The sequence below is a fragment of the Onychostoma macrolepis genome, chromosome 03 (genome assembly GCF_012432095.1).
Source record: "Onychostoma macrolepis isolate SWU-2019 chromosome 03, ASM1243209v1, whole genome shotgun sequence".
Lineage (NCBI taxonomy): Eukaryota > Metazoa > Chordata > Actinopteri > Cypriniformes > Cyprinidae > Onychostoma > Onychostoma macrolepis.
In genome coordinates this window covers 44,654,808-44,678,812 of record NC_081157.1, presented here as the reverse complement: position 1 = coordinate 44,678,812, position 24,005 = coordinate 44,654,808, and the positions used below count along the sequence as shown (strand labels likewise).

At 35.1% G+C, this 24,005-nt stretch overlaps 1 protein-coding gene across 2 annotated transcripts; it reads right to left on the bottom strand.

Annotated features, from left to right (window-relative positions):
• Positions 1-185: 185 nt before the first annotated feature.
• On the bottom strand, positions 186-15,962 carry hlfa (HLF transcription factor, PAR bZIP family member a). Of its 2 annotated transcripts, none has more exons than XM_058768493.1 (4): positions 15,411-15,962; positions 13,282-13,644; positions 4,778-4,989; positions 186-4,474 (listed from the first exon to the last, which is right to left on the bottom strand). In XM_058768493.1, the coding sequence occupies exons 1-4, from the start codon at positions 15,529-15,531 to the stop codon at positions 4,259-4,261; spliced, it is 912 nt and encodes a 303-aa protein (XP_058624476.1). In that variant the 5' UTR covers positions 15,532-15,962; the 3' UTR covers positions 186-4,258. The 2 variants fall into 2 exon arrangements, with proteins under 2 accessions (XP_058624476.1, XP_058624477.1); XM_058768494.1 differs by having other exon boundaries at positions 15,417-15,958.
• Between the last annotated feature and the right edge of the window lie 8,043 nt (positions 15,963-24,005).

Sequence of the window (24,005 nt, the reverse complement as noted above, 5' to 3'; positions counted from 1 at the left end):
AAAAACTTTTGTATTATTTTAATAAAAATGTAATAACATGCCCAACCTGACTTTAATCGAGTAATTGGTATAATTTCTCATTATTTGTATCTTTTTTTTTTTTTTTTTTCAAATGCATGGAACAAATCCCAGTTTTAATGCCTAGAATTCAGACAGACCAAGTTATGAAAAAAGACAATAACAGATTTTGAGAGAAAAACTGAAGTCTTTATTGGACACTAAATGTACAGAGAAACAAGGAGTCAAAAGGTGGCAACAGACAGTAAAGGTTCAGGTTTCTGCTTCCATTTACGTGACACACAAGATCAAACATCTCCAGCTTTGAGTCTCTCTCATAGACTGTCTGCAGGTGTTGCCTTCAATACGGCGGTTTTTGTCTTTTCAAGACGAACCGTCTGAATTCTGAGTTTGTGTCGAATAAGGGTAGGATTTTGGGGTCAGTCTGATTGGAGCAGCGCGGGAGCCCTTTTCATGCAGGTCCGATCCGGTCCAAGTAGGTTAATTTAAGCTTTAAAATGTGTGTGGAATCGTATGTGGTAATTCAAGGCACTGGACTAAACAGGTTCAATGTGGTTATAGGTTCCTTTCAGGACTGAGGTAGTGAATTTTACCAAAGAGAGACGCCAACCAGTTTCACACAATCTCACTGCTGTGTCCTTCCCAGGGAATAGCCTACTACAAAAATGAATTTATGAGATTATGGATATGGCCTTTAAAGTTAGGCTACATCTAACGATAGATTTATGTGAATACAAGATGATCTGCTATGTATTGCCAAAATGTCCAGCTGCCTTCACGTGCTATCGGAAATGTCTCTTTTCTGGAGTTGGTTACGAATTAATCGCCTTCAGTTGCTTTGAGGTTGAAAGAATAGAAATCATGAAGGACACCGGGTTTATTGTCTATACTTAGGAAAATCTTATAAAAGCCAAAATGTATTAGATATTTTATAAATATGCAACGTATTTTGAATAAAATCAGATTGGTTTACAACCCGCGCTAAATATTAAGATGGTAAACTTGCTGCTTTATTCTTTAACCTCAGTGAAATATGCTGCTTTCACTGTGTAAAATACATAATACACACCAATTTGTTATACGTCAATATACATGGATGTAAGGAAAATCACATTTACTGTTTTGTTCTTTTTCAGCGAAAATTCGCGGGCGAAATCCAGTCATTCCAATAGGAATCCGCGCGATAGCGAAAACGTTAGTTTTCAAGTTGGTTACATATTATTTCTGTGTGAACAATGCTTTTTAAGTTGCGTGACAATTGCAAATGGTTATTTTGTGCGTGCGAAATTTCATTAATGTTACAGCCGTCACTACAACAATTGTTCTTTCTTCCGCCATGTTTAAAATTTATGAATCGCACAACTTGGAAAACCAGGTAGGCTATCAAAATGAACTCAGTTTCCAAGTCATGAATACAACCTGATAGGCAGTTCATGTCCAATTTGTTAATATTTAAGGTCATTTTGATAGCACATGAAGGAAGCATAAATGGTGGCCTAGGACCTATTTAACCTGTAATAACTTTCCCATCTAAAAAGGAGAGGAACACATTGGTGAAATGTTGAAAACTGGGTTGGGTCTTCCTCACGCCCTCAGGGAGGTATTTTCGGGGGTCATTATTCACGAGAAGCGGTTTGGCTTAATCCTGGTTTTAATTCAGTTTTGCACAGATAGAAACAGTCTACACAGGGCTTTATACACATGTCTCACATCTGCATTTATACCACAAACAAACAGACATGAGGAAGAAAATCAAGGGAAATTAAATGAAACAATAAAAAACAGCATCATTTCTGCCCCATCAATCCTCAATAATAAAACTCTGTGCACATCTCAACTTTGGCCTGAACTGGGGCAGACGAGGACTTTTACTGTCGACAAAGTCACCAGCGCATCAAACACAACTTCTGACCTGAGATCAGAAGTCCTGGATTTAAACCCTGTAACTTCTAATGGAATAAACAGAGTTAAAAAAAACTGATCTCGGACCAGAAAAAAAAAAAAAAAAAACTTTTACAGAACCTTACGAAACCTTGTACTCAAACCTAGTGACTCCATCGACACCAAGACTTTTCTAACATTCAACCAAGCAAAAGCTCTCAGAGCTGCCGCAGTAAACATTCAATATCAACACTCTGCTGTGAAAAAGACTCAATTGTATAGACCAAAAAAGCATAGCCTTTAGATTTCCATTCAAAGAACCAATAGCAATACTGTAAAATGCTCTGCAATGAAACTCATTACACAGCATCAAGAGTGTGAGTTTAGACTGAGGGATTGCAGCTCCTTCCTATGGGAAAAAAAACTACTGATGTACAGAACACAGCAATATATATATATATTTAATATTTATTACGAGTTATGGTTTGAGGTCCGGCTGCTAGCGTTCCCTGAGACAGAATACTAAAGGCTATTTGAATATGAGGGTGCAGAAGGTTTTTAATGCCCAAAATCGAGGACATGCCGGGTTTTGCATTTACTCCCAGTTATATACTTCATAATATATCAAAACACTATGTCTCTTAGCTCTGAATAATAGATATATATGTAAGCTATCATACTTTTCTCTTGCACTACTCTGGATTTGTTGTGCCTTGAAAATATTCAGACAGTATTGAATAGGAAAAATACTGTACAAAAAAAAAAAATCTACTTAGAATAGATTTCATATATATGTAAATATATATATATATATATATATATATATATATATATATATATATAAACATTAAAACTCTGTTTTATCAATAAATCTGTGTGCTATATCTTTTGGTCTGCAGTAAACAAACTGATTTCAACCACAGTATTTGAGACAACACCTTACTGCTCAACGAACGCCTCAAAACCTCTTAAAACACATTCATTACAGTCATACAGCCGACAGACACGCTAAGCTACAAAACAAAAAGAAAGAAAATAAATCTACAAATATCTGCTTGTACTGACAAATCAAAATTCTAAAACATGCTCTGGGTAAAAAAAAAAAACAAAAAAAAATTATATATATATATATATATATATATATATATATATATATATATATATATATAACAATTAAAATAAAAAGAGAGAATAGAATAATTGTCCATCCTAAAAAAGGAGAAAAAAAAAGAAAAAGACCCATTCACAATTAGATTTAGGCTGCAACTCTGAAACAATAGTCATGCTGAAATATCCAATAAAACAATAAACAATCAGGAAAAATTACTATACAGCCATAACAATAAGAACAGCTATAACAATAGTAGTAATTAACAGCTGAATATTTTTTGAAAAAGATTCTTCCATTCAAAAAAAACCAAAAAAAAAAAAACCCGAAAGTCCATAAATATATCAGGCAGATTATAGTATAGGTAGAAACATTGCACCAGATCAGATTGTGACACACGCATTAGTGCAGGGAGTTAGAGCGAGACAGAAAGACAGACAAATATGGATTCAGCATTTTTGGAGGGAAAGTTTTGAAGGTAAAGTTTCCGCACTACAGCAGAAATGATGGCGCTATGAAACAGGCTTTGCGGAAACTTTAGAGTAGAAGAATCTAGCTTACATTTCATGTGTTTTGCCCTCTGAAGAGATTCAGGCTTATTGCTCCATGGACAATGCGGGAAAGACGCCAAAAACTACGCTGGTGTTGGTTTAAAAGAAATAGTGAAATAAAACAGACAAAACACATAGAATAGGAAAAGAACAAAACAAACATCATGTTCTTACGCTAGCTAGTGTTTTACACACTTCACAGAACGAAAGGTGTCGGTGCGTTACAGCTATTCAACTAAAATATATTAATATACACAAAAAGAAGCTCGAGCAACAGGAAGTGGGCGGAGCCTCTGGGAAGAGGGGGGTGGGCCGAGCGGTTGATTGACAGACAGGAGGGTGAGCGGCGAGGAAAATATTCATCAGTCCGTGTTACAGGTGTATAAAACACTCCAGAGAAAACCATTTCCAGATAAACGATCCATCGTTGGTGAAGGAATAAATGGATGAACGAAACAAATAAAAGGAAAGAGAGAGAAGTGAATGTGCGAAACTACACAAAAGGAAAAAGACACGCATGAAATACAAAATAAACTAAAGAACGCAAACTGGGTTTGTAAAGAGAGAAGTGAAAAGAGAAACGTGAAAAAAAGGAAAGGAGAATTTGTCGCCTCAAAGAGGCGCGCAGAAGTCCCTGGGGGGTTGGTGGTGGGCGGGGCGTTTGTGGAGGTGGGCGGGGTTTGTGTGGGGTGGGAGGGGCTCACAGAGGGCCGTGTCGCGCCTCGTATTTGGCCAGAATGTTCTTACAGCGGCCGAGTTCCTTCCGCAGTTCGGCCACTTCCTGTCTGAGTGCCGTGTTCTCTTTCTCCAGGAATCCTGCGCGGATGGCGATCTGGTTCTCTTTCAGCCGGCGAGCGTCCCGGGAGCGTTTGGCTGCAACATTGTTCTTTCTGCGCCGTGCCCAGTATCTGTCGTCCTGTGTGGAGATGGAAAGAGAGAAACAAATGAAAAACGAGTTATCCGTTTGGAATTTCCGCTGGTGACAAAATTCCATTAAATATTCAATTCCGCAAAAATTCTTAAAAAATAAATAAATAAATAAAAATCTAAATAAATTTCAAACACAAACAGTATAGGGTTTTTTTTTTCTTATTTTCTGACATGTTTTTAGACAGATGTACAATATCGTTTGCCTACAGTCACATGACTCGTGACTAACTCTCTGATTGGCTGCTCTCTGTCGTCCCTCTGTGCTTCAAGCTTCAGTGTTTGTGTTTACCTTCAAGTCCTCTGGAATGAAGACCTTGCGTGCCTTCTTGATCATGGGCTGTGGCTTCAGCTCCTCGGCTGAGAATTTGCGCTTGCGTGGGTCGAAGATTTCCTGTCCCGGGACGCTGGAGAGGGCGAGGTCAGCGGGGTCAGGCTCGTACCGGACCGGAACCTGGATGGTGTCTGGATCTATAGGACTGGGTGTGTCACGTGAGGAGGTAACTGAGGGAGAAAGACCAAGACAGAGAAGAGAGAAAACCAATCAGAATTTGTTTAAAAATGTTTATTATCATTATAGAAAGGAAACTTGCTCAGCAAAAAAAAAAAAGAAAAAAAAGTAGCATAATTAAAACATTAACATTATTATAAAATGCTTATTAGACCAGAAACAAATATTTTAAAAAGTAAAAAAAAAAAAAAAAAATCGAGTTTTGTCCTGTTGATTTTTGTGCAATACCACTAGTGGACACATGAACCCACCTTTTATAGATGCACATATTTGCAAATATATAAAAACAATTATATATATATAAATTATGTTAAAAATCAAAATAATAATAATCAAAATAAGTAATAATGGTAAATATAAAATATAATATACCATACAAATAAATATTAGTTTTATAGTTGCTTATTATAATTTTTGCTACAGAATAATCGTATTTATATATGTTAATAACTAACAAATATATATATATATATATATATATATATATATATATATATATATATATATATATATATATATTATTACTATTACATTATAATTTATTGTTTTATAATATAATTTGTACTATAAAATAATAATAATATTAATAATAATGTGATTTTTTTACTTATATTATATATAACAATGTAATATATTAATATAATGTAACTAAGCTTATTGCTTTAAAAACACACTGCACACTGATGCAGTAAAGGCAACTACGTGATTGAATTTAACAAATACGTCAAAGACAAGAGCAAGCGAGTGTGTGTTGTAAATGTGTGTGTTCGTTAGTGAAGGATTAGAAAATCAAATTAAACTCTTGACTGATTTAAGGGCCATTAAACAGGAGCGGAGAGCCAGGAGCTGGCAAACCTCCACACACACATACAATCCTACTGAAACACACAATAACACAACTTCAACTGCACACGACGCAGACACTTGCAATCACACAACCAGAATATACAATTAAACTCAAAAGCTTCTTGTCCTTCATGAGCTGCAGCAGCGTGAATATGAGGAGCTGTACAGAAACACACAGCAGGGGTCAGAGGTCACAGTTGTAAGTAACCAATGGGAGGTTTTGTCATGACCCAGATCGCTGCTTAAACCTGATGAAGCTCTCTCTCTCTCTCTCTCTCTCTCTCTCTGTGTGTGTGTGTGTGTTTCCAGATTACAAACAAGAAGACAGTAAATCAACGAATGAACGACTTTATCTAAACTGACCCGATCAAGATGCGCTTTATGACGGTCAAACGACCAACATGACTCAGGAATTTTTTAATAATAACAATAATATTAATAATAATTAAATTATTATTTAAAATAGTATAATAAAGTAATATAATATCTAATTATAATAACACATATGTATTATTACGTATATAATACTATATTTATGTTATTAATATAATAATCATCATTTACAATCATTCATCTATAGCAAACAGAATAAAGAGAATACAGAGAAAGAATAGATTAGGCCATGATTAGTCATTATTTCAATATTTCACCTGCAAGAGTTCAGAAAGTAAACAGTCACTCACAAGTTTAATGGTTAATAGAAAATCCTGTGAAATAAAGTGTGTGTGTTTCTAGATCTTCCAGACGTATTCCTGTATAACAGCTCTGATCTCCTCACGACGCCGTCTGAATAAACCTCACGAGAGTCTCTATCAGCCTGCGTCCCAATGTGCAAACCATCCATACTAAATTCTATGTGATATTAGTCATTTTCAATACTATTTAGGGCAGATAGGGTGGATAGTATGCACACTGGGACGCAGGGTCAGTCTGTTCAGAGTGTCTGACCTGGGCCTGAGGGGTGGAGGTCTGCTGGCCAATCACAGGCCTCTGTCCGGAGCGGGGGGAGGAGTCTGAGCGCTGACTCAGTGAGAGCATGAGTTCAAGTGAGAGAGCAAGTGCTGGGCGGCAGAGCGTTCAGGGGTGTGATCGTGACCGTCCCATGAACCCTGGCCTTCACTTCCTCAAACACACACACACACACACACACACACACACATGGAGGGAAGGGAGGCGTCTGCGCTCGGGGGAAGTAGACGGCTGCAGGAAAAAGACGCCCTAACAAGCTCTATTTTAACCAGCGATAAGAGCACTGATAAGAGGTGAAACGAGCAGCGGACATCAGCAAACATATATCTGCCATAAAATGAGCAGCTATTAATGTCTTAGACTTAATGTCAAGCAAGTGCTGCTTACTGTACAGAAACACCTCAAACACACACGAAAAAGAGATGTAAAAATATATGTATAATCAATGTAAATTTACAATATGAAGGAAATTAAAGGAAAACATTTAAGAATGTTGTTAATAATAATAATAATACATAATTAATAATAAAATTCAAAACAGTATAGTATGTCTCTCTATCCAAATATTATATATAATAATAAGACAATATAATGCAATAAAATACAAAAAATGCTGAAATGCTGCCTTGCTAATATAAGATAATATAAGATTTTAATCTTTTTTTTATTTTAATTTTGCATCAAGTTAATTAAAATGAGAAATGTTGGCAACTAGCAGAAATAAAAAAAAGTTTGTTTTATTTTAGTTAGACTATAATAACCCTGGTGACATTCTTCGTATTGAGTTTCATTTAAATGTGAGGTATAAAACTGTTATGGAGAGTTTTAAAAGGCAGCAGAGGGCAGATAAGGGGCGCTGGGATTTAGCGCGAGGAGCAGCTTTCCATTGGCTGTGTGCTTCTGGACTGTTCCACGGCCCAGGACTTCATCCGATCAGGAATTCTGATCTCTCCTGAAAACATAAAATCCTCTGAAGCCGCCAGCAGTAAGGAAGAGCGCCGGGAAGCCTGGTTTATTTGAGTCAGTCTGTTTGTTGGAAAGAAATACCTGATTCCTTTGAGTCAACAGCAGTGAGTAATTCAAACACACAGCAGACAGCGACAAATATATGTGTGCTTACTTTTGTTTATATGCAGTTTTTTTTTTTTCCAAAGATACATTACTAGTTTGAAATGGCCATCAAGGGAAAAACAACCTTTTTTGCTTTTGAATGTTGCAGTTGCAACATTGACCAGCAGGGGCTGAACTACACTGCAATTTAAAAGTTGAAGATTTTTCAAATTATTATTTTGATTAAATTGTGCAATTTTTTTTTTTCGGCGAGGATGCATTAAATTGATCAAAAGTCACAGTAAAGGCATTTATAATATTATAAAAGATTCCTATTTCCTATTCCTATTTCTGCCCTTTTGAACTTCCTATTCATCAAAAAAATCCTGAAAAATAAAATGTATCATAGTTTCCATAAAACTATGAACTGTTTTTAACATCGATAATAATCAGAAATGTTTCTTGAGCAGCAAATCAGAATATCAGAATGATTTCTGAAGGATCATGTGACACTGAAGACTGGAGTAATGATGCTGAAAATTCAGCTTTGATCACACAAATAAATTATATTTTAAATTATACTGATATATAAAATAGACATTTTATATAGTAATAATATATCATAATTTTACTGATTGTATTGTATTTTTAATCAAATAAATGTAGCTTTGGTGAGCAGAAGAGAATTTTGGAGGCGTCAAGACATTGTTTCTGCCCTCTGCCCTCTGTGTTTGTTTATTATCACAACTAACGTCACTATCTCAATCAATTCTGGTGCTCAAAGCTGATGAATAACCTCCACCCGTCATCGTTTCGCTCTGCTATCTACTGCTAACAGTACATAAACGCTAGTCCTCTCCGATCTCTCACGCACAGAGAGAGCAAAGTCCACTGCTGACTGCGGCTCACAGAGACAGAGCAAGCTGAAGAGCGACAGACATGTTGAGCAGAACTGCAGCTGGATACTGTACAGAAAGCACAACCATTCAGAAGTGAATTATTTAATTGCTGTGACTTTGATTTGAGGTAGTGAAATGATGCAGAATAGTAATTTACATTTCCTTTCAAGGGAAGAAAATCGAAAGAAACTGACATAAATACAAGCAACTGCTGTAAATGTAGTATTTAGCAATGCATCTACACTGTAAAAAAAAAAAAAAAAAAAGTTCCAAAAAGTTGTTTCAACTTAAAATAATTTGTTACCCCACTGACTTAAAATCTTTATTTTACTGAACTTGAAATTTTAAGTTACTCAATGTTAATTTAAGGGACAACTGGAATATTTTAGTTGAATAAACTAAAAAATTTAAGTCAGCAGGGTAACACATTATTTTAAGTTAAAACAACTATTTTAAATACATAAATAATATTAAATACATATAGTATTAAAAATATATTCTCATGTATTTAAATGTATTATTTGAATATAAAATATATTTAATATTACTAATATTGGACAAAATATTCTTGGCATTGCTCTTCATTTGCCAAATGTAAAGGTTACAACATATTAAAGAAAAATTAGTCAAAATGAATTATGCAATTATTTGTGCTGAATTTCTGTGAATTGCAATTCAGTAATTCTTCTTCAGATGCAGGCTAATTCAGGTGCAACTCAAGAAGCAAAAAAAGAGCCGTTTCTAAAATGAAACCGAGTTTTGCTCAACCCAGCAGCACAGTGACTCTGCAGCCTACATCTCAAAACACAAGCTCTGTTGTGATAAACACTTTTATCTGTGCCTCTCTCTCTCTCTCTTTCCCTCCTGTGTTTTCTGCTCAAGCGTCGCGTCAGCACGTGAATCGGCACGACGCAGGCAATGTGAGTCTCATTGAGAACATACTGTACTTCTGCTGCCCGAGAAACACAGCCAGATGCACGCACACAGGTGGGAGGGGACGCGGGGCGTGTCAGAGAGCGAGGGGCGGGGCCTAATCAGAACGCTGGAGAGGAATATGGGAGGGGCGTGTCATTCTCTCTCTCTCTCTCTGAGCAGCGCGGTACACGCGCCGGACGCATGTGTTGATCACATGGCGGCGCACGCTGCTTTGGGAACGCGCTGGTTTCACGTGAGCCGAAATGTGCGGAACGGAGCCTGAACTGCTCGTCTAGACAGAACACACACACACACACACACATGTAAACGCGCACTGAAGGCTCACAGTGAAGCGAATCTGACGCGCGTGAGGTGAGACCGCGGTCAGACGCTTTTACAGCATCGCTTGTGTTTCAAACTAATATAGAATCACAGTGACCTGTCTAATAAAAGCAGGCGCAGGGTTAACGTTACGGTACACACTCTACACTTTTATTCCCCTGAAGTGGCTATAAAGTCTGCAGGTTGTTGTAAATCCTGGCAGATGAATATTCCCAGCTGCGTTCAGATGCACCGTGTCCAAAACATCAGTGGATGAATATCCTGTCAAAACATGCCTGGTTCAATATTTCACCAAATCAAAATAAAGAGAAAGAAATTTCATTGATATTTACACACATGATAGGCCTACTACAGAATGCTTCGAAAAACACTGATGATATTAAAAATAATAGTTTGAAATGACATTTACAAATATGATTTAATTTATGCATAAAATTAAATTTAACTTTCATTTTATGGTGGAAGAACAATTAATTTCCCAGAATGAATTTATTCAGTATATCATATAGGTTTGTAGGCATATCTTTTTAAAATTTTAATACATTTTACATTTAAATAAAAAAATATATATTTTATATATTAAAAACATTTATATATTTTAAATATAAAATATTTCAAATATTTTAATTAAAAATACAACATATTGACAATATTTTTGAATAGAAGAAATTCTTATCAAGTTTTTAGAAAAGTTTTGATGGCTTTTGAGATTATTAATTTCACTTCATTTTTAATCACTTGAAGTGGCTATAAAGTCCAGATTTGATAAATCCTTAAATCTTAAATATATACATGCATGTGTTTTTATTTATATATACATAATAAATACACACAGTATACACACATATATTATGTAAACAAAAACTTTTATTTTGGATGCGATTAATCGCGATTAATCGTTTGACAGCACTAATTCCTACATATATGAATAAATGAATCTCATGAAACCTGTCGAAACAGGTTATATTTCACTATTATATTATATTATTACAAATGATATCATAAATTAGTGATGATATAAATTTGTAGATTAAAAAAAAGAATGTTAGGATGTTACATATTGCAAAAATTACATAAATAAATAATAATAAATAAAATTATTGTAATTGTATATTAGTTACCTTGGTAGCATTTACTGTGCTTTTAATTTAAGCTAATTTATGCCTGCTTGCGTATTTATTTATTGATACTGTTTCATTGTAATTCAGTAATGAGAATTTAGGATGAAAATGTGCTTAATACAAAAAATTGTAATGGTCATGAAAATATGCTTGATTTTCTTTATGTAAAATATTATTATTTTTTACTCATTTTGATTTGGGGGATTAAATGGACCGTGTTTTGTGAGATTTTCACAAATAATCTCCATCCATGCATGTAGGAATGTGTTGGGTGTGTTTGTTTGTCATTTCTCATCCATACATGCTTAAATACCTGCATTACTGTAGTAGTTTGGTGTGTTAACAGGATGAATGTCACATTCGTGTTTCTATAGGGTTTCCGCCTAGCCATAAAGCATACGTGATTTAATGCACTAACTGCATTTACACAAATTAAAGGTGTGACGCATGTTGTTAGCAATTTGTCTAATTTCACATGACAGGTTTAATGGCTGTAAAAGCGTGTGAAGTATGTGTGAAAGTCACTGGTTCGTGAAGGCATGCATGATCAATGTGACGGGTGACTCTGACGGTCCCTCAGGTGTGTTTGGCTAGAGCTGTCAGTCACGCTTGGGCAGATACATTCATGGTCTGAGTAACAAAACACAGATCAAGCATGTGCTGTGATACATACTGCACTAGTGCAGCAAACACCATCACTACTTTTTTTTATTTTTATGATAAAAAACTTAATTTAACGCCTGTAATGCACCAATGTACATGTGCAAACTGGCTATGGTTTTTGTTGAAAAAAGTGTCACAATCATAATACAGGTCTCAATATAAGCAATGCATTTATGTCATTTATACAGAATGAATTTATACAATGCATAATAATATATAAAAAACAGATTTAATAGTTTAATGCATATACTATTAAATATTACTATTAAATAATATGTTCAAGTGTTACGCATTATACAGTATTAAACATTTAATTGTACATTACAAAATAATACATAATTATATTTTTAAATATAAAATATTTTTATTTAAAATATTTACATTTCATTATTTTTAAAACATTAAAATATCTAATAATTGCAAAATATTGATCAAATTAAATACATATATTATCAAACATCTATTAAAAATACGTACTTATATATTTTAAAATAAAAATATTTCTATTTTAAATATTTACATTTGTAATATTATTTTAATACTTACAAAATATTTATATTATTGAGTACATATAATATTACATAACACATATATAAAAATATTTGTATATTTTAAAATAAAAATTATTTGTCTTTAAAATATGTACGTGTAGTACTAAGAATATACTAAATATTGACATTAAAATACAATATATTTCTAAGTTCTTTAAAACAATGCGGCAAATATTTGCTACAACAAATATTGCACTAGTGCAGCAAAAACCATTACTAAACTTTTTTTTTTTCATGATTTTAAAAATGCTATTTTTTACGCCTGTCACAGTGTAATGCAGTAATGCATCAGTATGAACTGCACCATGTGCAAATCATCTATGGTTTTTCTTACAAAATCTGTGCAGTGTCAAATGAATTCAAAAGCACATTCTCCCAGTTTTCCTCTGCAGCCTCTAGTGAAAAACAGGCTTGAATTGATTTGAAAGGCGGCAGGGATAAAGCTTCCAACACAGCTGCGAGCGCAACATGATCCAAAAACACCTGACCACATGGACTTCAACCAAACACACAGTAGCCGCCGCTGAGCGAAGTCCAAGGAATCCGTCGAACGCTTCAAAACTCAAAACTCCACGACAGATGCTTGAGTTTTGGGTTATTAGGTTGGCGAATCTTTAAAGATGTAGAGGTCAGATATCTTGACAGAAAACATTGATGATTAACCAAAGTGACATGCAAAAGATGATAAACTCAGCATTCACTCTTAAAAAAATAACGCTTCTTTATTTGCACCGATGGTTCCATGAAGAACATTTAACACCCATGGAACCTTTTCATTCCACAGAAGGTTCTGTAAATTCTAAATATGTTCTTTTTTAGAACTGTTCACTGGTAGGTTCTTTTTGGAACCCACAATGGATCTTCTATGGAAAACCCACTATTTTTAAGAGATCAGATTTCGGGTGTCATTTCAAGGCTTGGGTCGGTACCTGTTCTGCTGGGACTCTGGAGGCAGTTCTGGCCCACGATTCCGGAGTGAGCAGACGAGGCCGGCCGGTTACTGAGATCCACCACCGAAGGCGTGGGCGGGGCGGAGGGTGGCTGCTGCTGCTGCTGCTGCTGCTGCTGCAGGGGCTGCTGGGAAGGCTGGCTCTGCTCGCTCCCAGGGTTGGCGGGAATATTGTTCTCCAACAGAAACTCCTCTAAATCCATATACTCCAGCTGGAAGTTGTCACCATCATATGGCAGGGTCTTGTCCCACAGCGTTGGGCCCAAGAAGGCAGACTGAGGAGTGTTGAGAGCATTTCCATCCTCTTCCAACTTCTTCTCCTTCTCTTTCTCTTTCCCAAACCCTGAAGGAAAAAGATGGAGGCGTTATTGTCACTGTTCAGTTTATTCATATTTGTGTTGTGTTACATGCCGATTTTAATGAAAACATTACTGTATTCAAGTCTGTTATTTCACTGGAAATTTGCTTAATTGACATAATATTAAAAATATTCCTTATTTTCTTTTATGCAAAATATTATTTATTACACCTTTGTTTTGTCCCATTTTAATTTAATAATAATAATAATAATTAAATGTTTATTTATTTATTTTTACTGTAATAAAGTATTAAGACTTTGGGGTTAAAATGTGCTTAATTGTCATAATTTTGCAATGCAAACAACCTAATGAAAATATACTTTATTTTCTTAACGCAAAATGTTGTTATATATTACACATTTGTGCTGTTCCAAAACTGTATTTAATTTATGCTGATTTAAGTAAAAAAAATACTTTATTAAAGTAATTTTACACTGTACACTGTAATGCGAATAATGAGAATTTGGGGTAAAAATGGCCTTAATTTTCTCAATTTCACAATTTAAAAAAAAAATTAAAATCTTAATAAAATATGTTTATGTAAAATATTATTTTTTATTATTTATTATACATGTGTTGTCCCAAACCAACATTTAATTTATGCAGATTTTAATAACAAAAAAAGTTATGCAGTAATGAGAATTTGGGGTGAAAATGTCCATTTCAGAATGCAAAAAATATTTATGAAAATGTGCTTTTTCATGCAAAATATTTCATTTATTTATTTATTTTCTGTTAAACACTAAAGAAGGAATTTTGAGCTATATTCTGGCACTTATTTTTCATATAACAAAAGTTGCACCACAGAAGTATCACAATTTGATTCAGTTTAAATCATTTTATGCACATAGAGCTTTTTACAGTATGCACTGTTCCAACGCATCTTAAAAGTGACCCATAACACATTATTGCACTCTATTCAAGGTCTTCTGAAGTCATACAACAGCACAGTCTTTTTGCTGTTACTTTTATGGTGCTTTTTGTGATTTTGGTGTTCAGCCCTGGAAAAGAGTGCTTATTTCTCAGCACTTCTCCAGAGAAGAAAGAAAGTGCAGTTTTAGAAAGAATGACATGAGAGTGAAGAAACCGGGTGAACCGATCCAAAAATGCAACCAAATCAACATATTTATTGTGCACACTGAAAAAAAAAACAGCATGCATATGTTATATGTTGCCAATGCATGACCTGCATATATATGCAGCCAAAGATAAAACAGCCTTTTATTTATACGATAAACGTGTGCTGAGGATTGAGGTAGCACAAAAACAACCAGTGCCTCTCAGTGGCGCCCTCTATAGGGAACAAATACAAATCCTCTCCGTTGCGTGCGAACTTCATCTATCCAAATAAAGTCAGTATCGGTTGAGTAGACTGCTTATTCTGCCTCTTTGTGTGCAAATTCTTAATAAACAGCAAAATAATCGTATTTGAAGCAGGTAACATCATGCATTCCGGCTAAATCCACTGCGCACTGGATTTATGTTTGCGCGTAAAATGAATGCAATGCACTGAAATGCAAATATCAACCTAAATATGATAATAAACATACATTTCCATCTAAAATAACATCAGAATTCAAATCAATTTCACATGACAGCATGCATGCATAAGCAGGTACTGAAAAACACCGTGACATGCAGCGCGTTTACGCGCAGATTATAGCTAATGAAAGCAAAGCGCGCACCGCGTCTGACAATCAACAGCTGATGCAGAAGACCATTTAAACTTTCCAAAGCAACATCCACCCACCTTTACCTTCATCGTGGTGGAAGGGCAGCTTCATGGGGTTCTCCAGCAGGGATTTCAGGACGCCGTGGGTCGGAGGTAGGAAAGTTGGGTTTATAGAAAGAGGTCGAGACATCTTCTCCATCGCGTAAAGGAGAGATCAGTCTTGCTGAAGAAACGAAATTAAAAAAGCCAACTTATAAAAATAAAAGCTCTACAGTGGGGTGTCGGAATACAGTCCTCAGCCCGTGCGCAGCACCGATGAGCGGGGGATATTCTCGCGCGTCCGTGAGCTCGGCAGGCTGGAGCGCAAAAGCGCAACTGATTCGCAATTCCATGTGCGAAGACTGACGTCCGTGACGTCAATGGACAGGCCAAGCTGTTGAATATAGCCCAGACCAATGAGAGCGCGGGGGCGTGTTCTTCCGTCATGACTCGATACTTTGTTGCAAGTCCTCGATTACATTCTTTTTGGTTTCAAGATTATTACATTGTTCCCACTGCAATGTCTTCACATTGTGCTGTTTTTAACATCAACAATCATTGAAATGTTAGAGGAAAGTACACATGAAAACAATATAATTATTTACTGGTAATATAATTTATATTTTAATTTAATCTATATTTTCTTGATGCATAATTACTTCCTCAAAATGGATTAAATTAATTAATTACAATATTTGTTTGTTTGTTTTGTTTTATTTTAGTTCATTTTATTTTTCTTCCAGTAACTAATTTTAGTGCTTTTAATGAAACTAATTTCAGTTTATCATGTCAACATTTCTATTTATTTTTTTTTTTTTACAACCATGCTTTTAGTTTTAGTTAACAATAATAAAACTGTTCCAAGCCTAGTGATCTGGAAGTCTCTACAGAAACTGCCCGGTGCCGTACAATGCTGCCTACATAGGCAGCTCTCACTGGGTTTTTGAAGGACAGCTACAGAATGCTTCGTTGAACAAGATGCAATAATCAATCAGACTGATATGCACGAAGTAAAATCAGGAAAGAAGTTGAACTGAATGCATTGTTTTATAGTAAGCCCTCCCGATTTCTGACGTACCTAAACACAAAATCATCTTCTTGGAATGGCCAATGCTCCCTGGCTACACAGTAACAGCCAGTGTTAGTAACCAGCAGTCACCAGAACGAGAACACGCGCGCATGTGATTGGTGGAGAGTTGCGTGCGCGGAACACGGCATCCAATCACAGCGAAGCTGGTGCGCAATGCGCGGACTTTAGGAGCATCTGGGAAGCGTACAGCCCTCGGCTGGAACTGACCTACTTTTGTCCAATAGCAGCAGCCAGTCGGTAATTCCGGTGAGATCAGTACGGACCACGGCACATTGAATGTCATGTGTTCGCGATCCCTATAGAGTGAGTCTGTGAAAACAGCTCCAGCTCTGACTTCACGTCTGCACATTTACACTGATGACCACATATCAGCGCTCTCGTGGAAGTCAGCTTTCATCGCCTATTGATTCCCTAGATATAAAGATACAATTATACAGTCGAATGTGAGAGCTTTAAAATAATTGAAATATCTACTTTCATTCAAGTCCAGAAAATCGTGAGCGCGCGGCAGGTGCGTGAGACGGAGCGTGCTACAGAGTGAGCTTGTCACGCTTAGTAACGGCGGTTGCCACAGCAAAGGACTGTTGTGACGACGCGTGCACAAAAGTAGGACACACACACACACACACACAAGAGAGAGAGAGAGAATGAACAGTGACAATGGAGAAGAATAGACGCCATGACAACTGCATCATTATCATCATCTTACAGCAGCTGTGAAATCTCACTGTGTGCACTGAAGAACTCACTAACAAGCAACACAAACACTGACACTGCAGATACAACAGCAGGATAAAACTATCTATCTATCTATCTATCTATCTATCTATCTATCTATCTATCTATCTATCTGTATATCTATCTATTACTCTATGACTCCTGGAGTAACAGTGGCACAGATGGTCGACTCGATCTCATCTGTTCCCTGTCCTGAGAGATACAATATGATGTGGAGGAAACACATTCACTGCTGAGACTGCAGTTTCAGTGACGTGTCACCTGCATTCCCTCCTGTCTCAGAGAGTATAGCCTACGAAATGACAGATTTCACAATTAAAGAGATGCGCCAGTCTGATAGGAATCCAATGAAATACAGTTGCCTAGAAATGAAGGCTAGGGTTGTATCAGTACCAACGTCTAAATATAGCGAGATGCACCAACGGGAGTCTGTAACGAATTAGAGGATGCCGTGTTGTGTTGGGCCCACTCACTCCACCCACAGGTACACGACCCTCACGCTGGAGCGAATGACCCGCAGTCACAGCTCCTGTCCTCTCCGCTTTCCTTTCACCCGTCACATCCTGCAGCAGCTACTGTATTCATCCTGAAGGCCTGCGTGAATCACAGAGGGGAAAACATTGTAAAAATAGCCAAATTTCTAGTGGGAGTTATGTGAATTCATTCAAGCTGTGGGCTCTTTGCAGCACATACCACAGAAAAGGATTATTGGCCAAATACATGAATGTAACAAACCATAACTGCAGCAATGTATGCCTGTGTCTTTATTAGTTGCTAAAATTTCATAAATAATACGCAAAACGTTTTTGAGTTTTAGAAAGAAATTAGTACTTTTTTTTTTTTTTTTTTTAGCAAGGATGCATTCATTTGATCAGAAGTGACAGTAAAAAATGTTATAATGTTACAAAGGATTTCAAATGTATCACAGTTTTGAAAAAATATGAAGCAGGTCAACTCTCAACAATGATAATACAAATAAATGTTTCTTGAGCAGCAAATCAGTGTATTAGAATGATTTCTGAAGCATCATGTGACACTAAAGAGTGGAATAATGCTGCTGATAATTCAGCTTTGATCACATGAATAAATTACATTGTACAATATATTCACATAGAGAACAGTTATTTTAAATTGTAATAATATTTCACATTTTTACTGTACTTTTTGATCAAACATGCAGCCTTATGAGCATAAGAGACTTTTTTTCTAAAACATAAAAAATTCTTACCAAGCCCAAACTTTCAAGAAAGTGGCTAATTTATTTCTGATTAACAATACTATACTTTTAACAAAATAAACTGACATATAACCCTCCTAAATATTTAACAGATCAAGACATTTGGATCTCTATTACATCTATTAAGTGCTAGAAAGCAGGCAAAACGAAAGATCCTTGTTTGTGTAAACTATATTCTATGATCATGTTTCACTTCCGACAATAGAAATATGAGATCACATTATTATCAGTTGAGGAAGAGAAATGGAGATTTTATAGGTACTTCACACTGTCAGATACAGTCTTTCGCGTATGTTTTCATTGTCTCCTTTTTTAATGCATGAAGAGATGCTTTGCCTTTTGTTATTGCATTGTTTAAAAAAATACTGCATTTTTAATAAGATTCCCTTTCATGTGCACAAAACACATTTAAAACAAATGTAGTTTCAAAAGAATGAACTATTTAATAAATGTTTAATTACACAGAAAACCAAACAGTGATGTCTTTGTTCGGGCAGCAGGTTAATCGAGATGCTTTTAGAAACACCTCCTTGTTTGTGATTCTTTTAGATTAAAGCATTTCCTTTATTGAAGCTGTTTCCTTCAATGAAAACCGCTTCGTTCTCTGTATTTCTGTTCAGAACCTCCCCTTCGGTTTACAGGTAAAGTCACTCCTTCGAGATCAATGAACACAAGCAGCGTTTGCTGCATAATACAGCTAATACGTTTCTACTTCCGACAAGCAAAAACATGTCAAGCATTCAGACAGAAAATACGAAATGCAGAAACAATATTCTGTTCTGTCTCAGCTGTGAAATTAAAAAAAAAATAATAAAATACCCCTTACAGGGATATACAATACTTTTAAGCTAGGCAGTTTGTGCTCACGACATTTACTGAGGCTTTTTCAGATTAATTACAGTTTGTGGTTGGTACTATGACAAGCAAATGAGAGAAAAAAATTCATTTTCATAGTTTGCCACAATTTTATGAAATTGAATTTTATGGGAATTATGAAGGAATTTACAGGAATAGCTCATCCAAAAATGAAAATTTACTCACTTTCAGGCCATCCAAGATGGAGATAAGTTTGCTTCTTCATCAGATTTGGAGAAGTGTATTATTACGTCACTTGCTCACCAATGTATCCTCTGCAGTGAATGGGTGCCGTCAGGATCCATTGGTGAGCAAGTGATGTAATGCTACATTTCTCCAAATCCGATGGAGAAACAAACTCATCTCCATCTTGAATGGCCTGAAAGTGAGTACATTTTCAGTAAATTGTCATTTCTGTGTGAACTGTTCCTTTAAAATGTTGGTGATTTCTCATTACTTGAGTGCGTCTGTGTGTACTGTAAGCAACTGAGACTCGACTGTAAACAAATGAACGCTTTGTGTTTGTGTGCATCATGTGATTGTTTAGACTGGTATTTCTGCCTGATACTTTATCAACGTGAAGCGTGTTTTTGACAAATACAAATATTCAATTGAATTATGCAATTGCACATCAACAGTCATAAATACAGATGTGGTGAGTCAAGGAAGTACCACACTGCTGTTCAAAAGTTTGGGGTCGAGGGTTAACTACAACTAAAACCATTAAAACAACAGTATATGTTACTTGAAGTAAACTAAACCTTAACTGAAATAGGAAAAAGAAAAAAAAAAGTAATATAAATGAAAATACTAAAAACTTACAAAAACAGATAACAAATTTAAAAAAGGGAAACAAAATTGTTAAAAACTAATTCAAAATATTATTTTATATAATTTTGGAAAAGTTATGAACAGACATTCTTCTAGTAACATTACTAAAGCGTTTGTTTAAAATGATCTGATCTTTAATAACATTCAAAAATGTATTAAGAATGTTTGTACAAAGACAGAACATTTTCATAACTTAATGGGAACGTTAGCAAAACGTTCTCAGCTGGGTTAATTGTATTTGTGTGTTCGTATGCAGTTGTTGGTTCTGATTGTATTTCTTCAGAATTGGGGAGTTAATAGCTTTTCTATTTGTCTCTTCATGTCTCTCAGGGGACGACAGTGGCAGGGCGGTCACTTCCTGCGAGACAAACGGAGCCCACAGAGAGAACACACAACAACAACAGGCACATTCTCTGTCTCGCACACACACACACACACACACACACACACACACACACACGTTTGTTTTTGTGAAAAGTGGGGACATCCCATAGGTGTAATGGTTTTTATACTGTACTTACTGTATGTGCTATTGCCCTACACCTACACATAACCCTACCCATTACAGGAAACTTTGTGCTATTTCAGATTTTCAGTACACTCCATTCTGTGTGATTTATAAGCATTTTGAAAAGTGGGGACATGGGGTAATGTCCTGAAAAGTCACCTTCTCCTTGTAATACCTGTCATACCCTTGTCATTATACAAATTTATGTCCTCATTTGTCACAAAAATGCACGCGCACACACACACACACACAGCTATCACTAAACGCGATTCTTCGAACTCGTAGATGTTACAGACTGCTGTAACTCTTCCTCTCAGTGGTCTAGCAGAAGTCTTGAGTCTGGCTGTGGAAAGACATGCAGTCAGACCCAGAGCTGCTGTTACGTAACATAATCCAGCACTTCTGCACTCACTGAAAGCCGCTCCACTGCGTTCCAGCAGACTCACGCTGAGATAATAGGCACTAAACTCCACTGATGTTCATCATCAACCTCGTGTCAAATAGACTGTCTGTGCACATACGAGAGAAAAAATCACAAATGACATCTCTTTAATATCTCCTGATAGTCCTGATATTTCTACTGAGAGCTTCAGAAGAGATCTTAGCGATGTCTCAAAGTGCACACAGATTCGCCAAGTGAGGGAGCAACTTTTGAGGAATAAAAGGTTCCTCTGGGACTATACTGATTTGAGATATTTTTAAATAATAATAATAAGAATAATTTAAAATTATAAATTATATATATATATATATATATATATATATATATATATATATATGTATATGAATAATGCTCACTAATTTTATTATTAGTAATTAATTATAATTAATTATAACTAAGAATTACAGTTTATATAATACTACTAATAATACTTCTAATATATTGTAATTATTATTATTATTACATATAAATGCTACGATTAATCTTGATTGTGTGTGTATATTATTATTGTTGTTGTTGTTATTATTAATATTGTTGTTATTTTACATTATATACATTACTGAGACTTGTCATAGCACTTGCTTATCATTGTTGTTTTGTTGATTTTGATTGCTTCCATTGTCCTCATTTGTAAGTCGCTTTGGGAAAAAAAAAATCTTCTAAATGACTAAATGTAAATGTAATGTACATTTGAAATTATACATTATATATATATATATATATATATATATATATTAATAATTCGAATAACTTTTTACTACTTATTAATTATAATTAATTCGAACAAAAATATGATGTAGGCTATATACTTATACTATTGCTACTACTACTAATAATTCTAATAATAAATATATAATTCTTAATTACATTACATTTAGTCATTTAACGGACTTACAAATGAGAACAATGGAAGCAATCAAAATACATATAAATACTACTATTATTCTTGGTGTGTGTGTGTGTGTGTGTATATATATATATCAGAATCAGAATCACATTTATTGCCAAGTACTGTATGTATACATGTATGAGGAATTTGTCTTGGTAAATTGGTGCTTGACAAAGAATAAGTAATAGAACAATGAGGTAAACAATTTTAAAATAAGACAAGTAAAAGCTATACAATAAGAGCAAGAAAAAAATTAGGAAGATAAGAATATAAAATACAAAATAAACATTATAAACATTAGCTCTACATTTTTGCAGAATATGTAAAGTGAGGCAGTGCATATATATTGTGTATGTATATCTATCTTTATATCTATATATATATATCTACATATATATCTATCTATATATCTACATAAATCTATATATATATATATATATATATATATATTCCAATTTCCAAACTGAAAGACAGAGGGAAGCTTGGAATCTCAGCAGAGCAGTGGATTTGATTATTTTCTCTGTGTTTTTTTTGGAAGCTCGAGGCGAGATTGGGAAAGTGGGTTATTTTAGGATTTATTTGGCCTGTTCAGCAGTGGGAACTGAGATCAGAGAGCGGAGAAGACGCAGATAATCCCGATTACTGAGAACATCTGACTGCTACACAAAACCACACACACACACACACACACACACACACACACACACACCTCAATTTAGGTCCTCACTGTGACACGAGTCCCCATGAGTCTGTGTGTATTCAGGTTTAAGTCCCCACCTGAATAGAAAAACAGGTACACACACACACACACACACACACACACACCATGTACTCAATACTGTACTCAGAATCTCTCCCTTCACTTGACAAATACCCTGCTTTTTATCATGCTGTATTGATATTTTCTCTTAACTGTCAGGGTTGGGGTATATTTTTTACTGAATAATCATGTGAAGGACCTTTTATATTTTTTACTGAATAATCATGTAAAGGACCTTTTACCACGGTAAGAATAGAGGTACTAATTGGATTAACAGTCACTCACTCTTTACTTGTGTTCACGTCACTAAACTTAAACTGCTAAGACTGAATTAGCATGCTGCTACAGGTGAAAAATAACACTGTTTTAGCTGGATAAACACACACACACACACACACACACACACACACACACACATCAGTTCTTCAGTGCCATCATTGATTTAGTCTGTCTGCCGACTGCAGCCAGACGTAAATGCAAATTCATTTGTTTTCCATTCATTTAAGATGGATCGTGTCTCATCTGAGGATACAGAACTAGAGTCCAAAAAAACGCATGATGCTGCCAGTTGACAGAGAAAATGTAACACATTACTACTGGCTGTGAAACTGTACATTGTATTGTTTTATTAAAATAACACATTGTTGTCCCTTTGAAAATGAATTTCTTAGATGGTTTTCCCTTTTATGCTTGATACAAGCAGTGATACAGATACTAGCTATATATATATATATATATATATATATATATAGGGAGCGTTTTGTAAAACAACAACAACAGACAAATCAAAATTTCTTTACAAAACCTAAAACATTTATGATTTCATTCACTCATGTCAGAGTTAGACAATTATGGAAGCCTATCTATCTATCTATCTATCTATCTATCTATCTATCTATCTATCTATCTATCTATCTATCTATCTATCTATTTAATTATTTATGAATTAATGAACAAATAAATAACATTATTTTCTTGTAATGCATTTGTATTAAAAAATTGTAACTTTGTTTCATAAAATTTGGTACTTTATTTCTCATTTTTGTAACCTTTTATTGTACAAAGATGTATAACATTTTGTTTAAAACTTCTTGCAATGACCTTTTTCATTCTGAGGCATTAATGGCCTTCTATAGCATTCAAAGCATAAATTATTCCTAATTTTTTGTGTTAATGGACTAGTTTACCCATAAATACACTTGCTCTCACAGGGCCTGAAAAAGAAAACACCATTTAAGTATAATAACAGTCCATATTCCAAGTCTTGTGAAGTCACATGATGCT

Bases quoted from the DNA above. Each gene is read 5' to 3' on its own strand.
- hlfa (XM_058768493.1), bottom strand. From the start codon at position 15,531: ATGGAGAAGATGTCTCGACCTCTTTCTATAAACCCAACTTTCCTACCT. The intron at 13,645-15,410 runs GTGGGTGGATGT...TTTTTCCTTCAG, and splicing joins CCACCACGATGAAGGTAAAG to GGTTTGGGAAAGAGAAAGAG. The intron at 4,475-4,777 runs GTAAACACAAAC...ATCTCCACACAG, and splicing joins TCATTCCAGAGGACTTGAAG to GACGACAGATACTGGGCACG.